The 6,599-nt window shown below is 40.4% G+C and overlaps 1 protein-coding gene across 1 annotated transcript in view; it reads left to right on the top strand.

The window, feature by feature from the left end:
- The window catches only part of TTC37 (tetratricopeptide repeat domain 37), a 73,960-nt gene that overhangs the window by 22,602 nt on the left and 44,759 nt on the right, over positions 1–6,599 (top strand). Inside the window, exons 11-14 of the mRNA XM_015428195.1 lie at positions 2,775–2,861; positions 2,947–3,050; positions 3,131–3,257; positions 4,524–4,703. Coding sequence (XP_015283681.1) covers positions 2,775–2,861; positions 2,947–3,050; positions 3,131–3,257; positions 4,524–4,703 — 498 coding nt within the window. The remainder of the gene's footprint in view (positions 1–2,774; positions 2,862–2,946; positions 3,051–3,130; positions 3,258–4,523; positions 4,704–6,599) is intronic.

The raw sequence follows: 6,599 nt of genomic DNA, 5'->3' as shown, positions 1-6,599 counted from the left end.
CCTAAAGAATCTAGGCTAGCAGTGACGAGGGCCAGGGCCTTTTCTGTGGCGGCCCCGCACTGGTGGAATGAGCTCCCGGAGGACATCAGGGCCCTGAGGGACCTTCTGCAGTTCCGCAGGGCCTGTAAAACGGAACTCTTCCACCAGGCTTTTGATTAGGGGGCCGCCGGTAACATCGTGGCCCTGGCCCTAACATCAGCACCAAAGTAATATCTGATAGCCTGGCAAGGAACCTGAAATATGGCGATTGTTATATCTGGATGCCGAAAGAATGCCGCCATTATTTACTTGCACTGCTAGCACTTTGCATTTTGTTGTGGTTTTAGTCTTCGCGAGGAGGGTAGGATATAAATCGAATGAATGAATGAATGAATGAATGAATGAATAAGAGATGATGTTGAAGATTTGATATCCAGAAGAGATTTCAACAAGCTGGTGAAGGCTCCAAAATCTGTTTCAGATATATGTCTATAATTACATTGAAAGTGCTTCTAGACTGAAACTTGGTTCACATATTATGCCAAACCAAGGTGTTGCAGCTTATAGCTCCAAAGTCAAATGTGGCTTAGTGCCACTGGCTTAGGAAATTCCGGAGTTTTGGCTGCAGTGCTTGTGAATGGTAGAGTTTGGGGAGAGAGGTGAGCAGGGATGTGATAGCACAGTCTGTCCTCACCTGGAGCTGCCATTTCCTCCAGATGATCTGATCTCTGTAGTCTGGAGAGCAGTTAAAATTCTAGAACTCCAGGTCCCACCTGGAGGTTGGCAACCCTTCTCTAGTACAGAACCTACTATGATTCTTCAGGAAAAATGTATATTCTAGAAACAGTAGATGGTACATTTCTGAAATTTAAACTCCAGATTCTTTTGCTTCATAAAACCATAATTATCATAATTATCTTGGTGCTTGGGGGGGGCAACAGTGGGAGGGCTTCTAATGTCCTGGCCCCACTAGTGGACCTCCTGATGGCACCTGGTATTTCTGGCCACTGTGTGACACAGAGTGTTGGACTGGATGGGCCTTTGGCCTCATCCAACATTGGCATCTCTTATGTTCTTATAATAAAATGTATACATTGATTTGGATCAAATTATTCTCATGGTTGCTTACAACTAAAGACAATACAAAACCCACATACTGAGCCTTTGTTAGGGATGTCCTTGCAAACTGGTACAACCAAGATAACTAAATATAGTTAGGGGTATGAGGGGAAGATTAGGAGCCACAAACATTAATAAATAAAAATGGATTAAAAAAATTAAGCTTAGAGATGCTATGTATACCTCTTTATTGCTGTGCATAAACTTGTATTTTAAGATAAGAAACAGAGAAAGTAAAATCTGTCAAAGGTCTTTTATATGCCTAAAATTCTCTTACATAAATAAATCTGTGTTTCAGAATTCAGAGGAAGATTACAAAGATGATTGTGGTGATTAATTTCTTTTCCAGTATGCTAGTGTGTAAATCCATAGACTGAAGCACGAAACAGCAGAACTTGTAGCATGGTAATAATGGAGGAGAAGAGAATGATGTGAGCCAGTTTGGGTCCCCACTGAAAAATGGGGTATAAATGGAGCAAATAAATAAGAGCATCTGGTTGTTAAATACCTGCACATTAAGAAATGCTGTTTCTATGCAGCCTTTGTGGACGTAGAGGCTGCTAATGGTTCCACAAAAGTAGAGACTTTTTACTAAAATCCCTCTCGGATTTGGATCGGAGACTAATTAACAGTTGTGCCAGTGAAAAGGCCTTTAAAGTAAGAACAGCTCCTGCTGGTCAGAGCACAGTGGAAGAGTCAAGTAGGACTATACTCTGACTCTGTTCTTTCTTAGGCTTTGTATAAATATTGATGTTCCTGCAAGTGAAATCCTTACCACCACCACTACCACCTACTGACTACTGACAGCTGGCCTTTATTTCACCTGTACCATCAGGCCAGAATTCTATTTTAAGCTGTACCCATTATTTTAATGTTTATATTGTGTTTTAAACTGTAATTGTATTTATTATAATGATGTTACCCACCCTGAGCCCATTCACGGGATGGGTGGGATATAAATACAAATAATAAGTAATAAATAAATAAATAAATAAATACCATATTCTTGTGGCATGCTAATGATATGGGTCTTTTCTTCGGCACCCAAGTGGGCCTGAGACATACTGGTTGTGTTGGGGAACTAATATAATGGATCAATTGACTATAAATTACACAAAACTTGATGTTTTTGATAGGAGAACATGTTTGGAGGTCAAATAAATGAACAGATTAATTTTTCCTTTTTTGGAAACAAATCATTGCCATGAACATCCTCTACATTGTATTGTAACTGACAAAGATATATTTCCCCACATTTTTCTAAGAAAAGCAACCTTTCATAGGAGGACCATAGGTCAGTTTTAAGAGAGTATACCTTTGTATTAAGTTCAGATTTCTTTTTAAATCAGGCTAAAATTATCACAAACAAAGACATTTTTGAATGTAAAGTAACCTGTGTGCCAGTACTGCCTTAAGCTTGTGCTAATTATAAGAATGGCTAATAATTACCAAGATATTTGATGATGTAAACTCTCTTGATGACCATTACTCTCAGATTACCTAATTTTAATTTTTCTTTTGAGTGATAACAAAGAGACAACTTTAGGAATATTTCATGTAGGAGGTTAGTATAACAGATATTTCTTTAGTATCTCATGGTATGTCTGTGGTTTAAGTTTGAGGTTTGTTTGTTTTTTGAGGATTGAGACTTCACATGATGTCCCTTTGGTTTCTAGATTTTGGATATAAACAATGATCCCAAGCTTATAGCCCTTAAAGGACAGGCATATCTAAATAAAGGACTTGCTAATGAAGCTTTGAAGGTTAGTAGAGTTTCATTTGTCATGTTACCTTCTGTCAAAAAGATGACCTTTTTTGTACTAAATTGTAGAATTTCATACTTTATAGGTAGTAGAAGAGCTTAAACTGGCACATCCTGATTTGGCAGAAGCCCACTATGTTGAAGGATTGATCTATTACACACAAAAGAGCTACCACCAGGCAGAAACAAGGTAAAGCACATGTGTTTCTTGGGGAAAAAACAGCAACCTTTTTTCAAAATGATCACATTTTAAAATACAGCTTCTCTTAGTTTTCAGAGAGCTATTGAAAAAGAAGCTGAAGTAGCAGACTTTTATTTCTCTCTGGGTCTCACTTACTGGTTTATAAGTGAAGAGACAAGAAGAGAGAAAACCAAAGCTCTCACTCAGTTTCTGAAGGTAAAAGCATGTATTTAATTTGTTACTCTTGTGGACCATAGGATCACCATGCACCTGTTTTGTATCAAGGCATGGGGAAGAGATGTTCTCTGTTGCATATAGCTGTAGTTAGCAGTTAACCTTTCTGCGCCCATCAGTTTGCAACCTAGTAGTGATCAGCAACTGGATTAACCAGCATGCCAATCTAGGGAAGAATGAGAGAACAAGAGTTCAGGTATTTATCTCACTCCCTCCTGCTCCCATTGGGATGCTGAATAGAGGCTGAAAGCTCCAGATCAGTACGCTGCCTGTCTTAGAAAGGAGAAGGCTACTAGAGGAAACATGGGTGATGTCACCTATGTTTCTGATGTTTGCATTTGAAGCCAGTGGTGAGGAGATAAGATGGTTCTGAAAGCCTTTTTTAACTTCCTAAAAAGATAAAGGAAATTGGGGGTGAGGGGAGCAACTGCTGGTCTTTTTAGTCTGTCTGCAGCTCATAAAGCTTTGGTTGAGGTGGTTGTTAGTATCCCTGAAATAGGGCCATCAGAGTATATTATACCTTGCAGGGTAGCATAAGCAAAGGCAACTCCCTCAAGGAGCTTGCAGTATGAATTCTGTGGAGCAAAGGTGGAGGAGGGAGTTACAAGGATAACACAGACAGCTTCTGAACAGTTGTGTAAATATTCTAAGGCCAGATGGACTGAAAGTTTAGCCAAACTGTTCTACAGAAGATGGATCCACGCTCTCTCACTTCTACAGCATTGGTCAAAGACAAGGTTTAAATGTCTGCATGGTTGTCCCTTTTTTGTGTTGTTCCATGTTACATTTGCAGTGTTGGTTCCAGCTTTGGGGGACACTTGGACAAGATACCTTCCATGGGTCTCTGCCATCACTGTCACCTTCAGCACTGGCTTGCCATTGCTGCTGCTTGTTTGATTGCCCAAGAGCTGTCAGGTGAGAAGGCGGACCAATACCAGACACTGCCTCCTGCTTGCTCATCTGTCATCTTCCACTGGGCAGTGGTATGGATTTGGCCTACTCGACCTTGCTCCCACACTCTCGCTCCAGACTACTGTGCCTCACCTTGCAAGCCAGGTATACAAGCAAGCTAGTAGCAATAGCAGAAAGGAACAGCAGCACTTTCTGTGGTCGGTGGTGGCTCTTTTCAGAGTGCTAGGTCTTTAGAAGTTGGCTGAGCATGCTGACCCCTAACAGCCCTGAACAGTTTTGTACAATAAAGCTATTTGTATGCATATGAAAATAATGGCTCATTGTGTTTTTTTGTAGGCAGCAAAATTGGACAATTACCTGGGGAGTGCTTTCTGCTACTTAGGTCAATACTACAGGGACATAGCTGGTGATAAAAACAGAGCTCTTGGCTGCTATAAAAAGGCTTTTGAGAAAGACAGAATGGATGGAGAAGCTGGAGCAGCTGTAGTAGACTTGAGCATGGAGCTTGGAGACTTGGTACTATGCCCCTAATTTTGAGTATTATTATGTATTTATAGTGATCCAAATAGTTGTAATTATATACGCCAAACACAGAGATCTAGAAAACATATGTTTTGAATGTTGTAATTATATACGCCAAACATGGAGATCTAGAAAACATATATTTTGAATGTAATATTTTTGATAAGTAAGTTACTCTTGTTTCCTACGAGGGGGAAAAAAAGGACAATTTCTTGAACGCTTCCTTAATCTAATATTAACACACAGCCATCCCTTCCTAACTTTTCCACCAACCATATAGCTTTAGGGTCTTCTGGGCACAACAGTTCAGCATATTTTATGATAATTTTTTAATATGTACTATTGCTAAAAGAAGCAAACAAGCAACCAGAACAACTAGTAGAAATGGTCACACTTTAAAAGGGGCTTCTTCACATGTGAGGGCCAGTTCTTGCTTTATGTTGCCGCCACCCGAAGGAAATTTGAATGTAAACATAACATTAGGATAATAAAAAGAATTAATTTCAGCCAACAGACTGATCTTTTGGGTAGAAATGGAGATCAGAGCATTAGCATACCTGTTTTGTTATACATAGCATTTGAAAAGGAGAAGATATTTAAGTAAATATGCTTCGTTTTAGGATACCAGTCCAATTCTCATGTCTACAAGAATTGGGGGCATTTTGAGTTCTTTTGGACGTTATGGCTAAGTGGAAGCAAGAGAGGGGTGACATACTGATGAGTGTTTAAGACTAGGGATGTGTGCTTGGTATAAACCAAGCTGGAAAAATACTTTATCAAGTATTTTGTCAGCCGATCACTGAGGGGGCTGGTGATTTTGGCTATCTGAAAATGGCCAACAAATAACAAAACAATGCAGCACACAATACAAAATGGCAAGTAACAGCAAAACAACTGTGTGCTGAAATACCCACAAATGTACAAAAAGAGACTTCAGCAAAGTGAAACACATATGTAATCAGCAATAAATCTGTACATACAAACCATCATAGGAAATATAGAAGTCTACAGAATGCATCAAGTCCAAAGTAGATATCCAACACTTTTCCTAGGTAGTATACAGTGTTTCAGACTTCTGGTCCTTCCTCAGGAACAAAGAGCCACAATAGAAAGTCTCATTGCAATTTCTTTACAAGACAATATTGTTCAGTTTCTTTATGGGCCAGGTCTCCTAAGCTTGAAAGTGAACCTCTCTACATAGTAGCAACTATGTTCTATTCTACATAGTAGCAACCTTGAGAGGGTATTTCAGCACACAGTTGTTTTGCTGTTACTTGCCTATCAGAAAATGGCCGCCATGAGAAAACTCGAAAATATTCGGGATTTTTCAGGGCTGCCGGATAGCCACAGTTACAGGGCATTTAAAGGGCTTTCAGTCCATTTAAATGCAGTCTCTTTAAATGCCTTTGGAGTTCATTTGGTGTGGATTCGCACTGTGGCATCTAGTGCAGAATGCTGCAGCTGGACTGCTGGTTGGGGCCAGCTATCAGGACACATGACCCTGATATTGCAGAAATTATACTGGCTGTTGATCTGCTCCCAAACCCAATTTAATGTTTCGGGGTTTGACCTTTAAAGCTCTACATGGCTTGAGACCAGGGTATCTGAAGGACCATCTTCTCCCAAATGTTCCTGCCTGGGAATTAGGATCACAGGGAGAGGCCCTCTTTACTGCCCCATCAATCCAAAAGGCTTGTTTGTGGGTACGTGAGACAGGGCCGTTTCAGTGGCAGCCCCATGATTATGGAACAACCTCCCAAGGGAGGTGCCAGTTTGGTGTAGTGGTTAAGTGTGCAGACTCTAATCTGGGAGAACCGGGTTTGATTCCCCACTCCTCCACTTGCACCTGCTGATGTGACCTTGGGTCAGTCACAAGCTCTGGCACAGCTG

Source organism: Gekko japonicus, unplaced genomic scaffold, assembly GCF_001447785.1.
Source record: "Gekko japonicus isolate JY-2015 unplaced genomic scaffold, Gekko_japonicus_V1.1 scaffold1858, whole genome shotgun sequence".
NCBI lineage: Eukaryota > Metazoa > Chordata > Lepidosauria > Squamata > Gekkonidae > Gekko > Gekko japonicus.
Note: the sequence above shows the minus strand (reverse complement) of the source record. Positions and strands in the feature narration are given on the sequence as shown.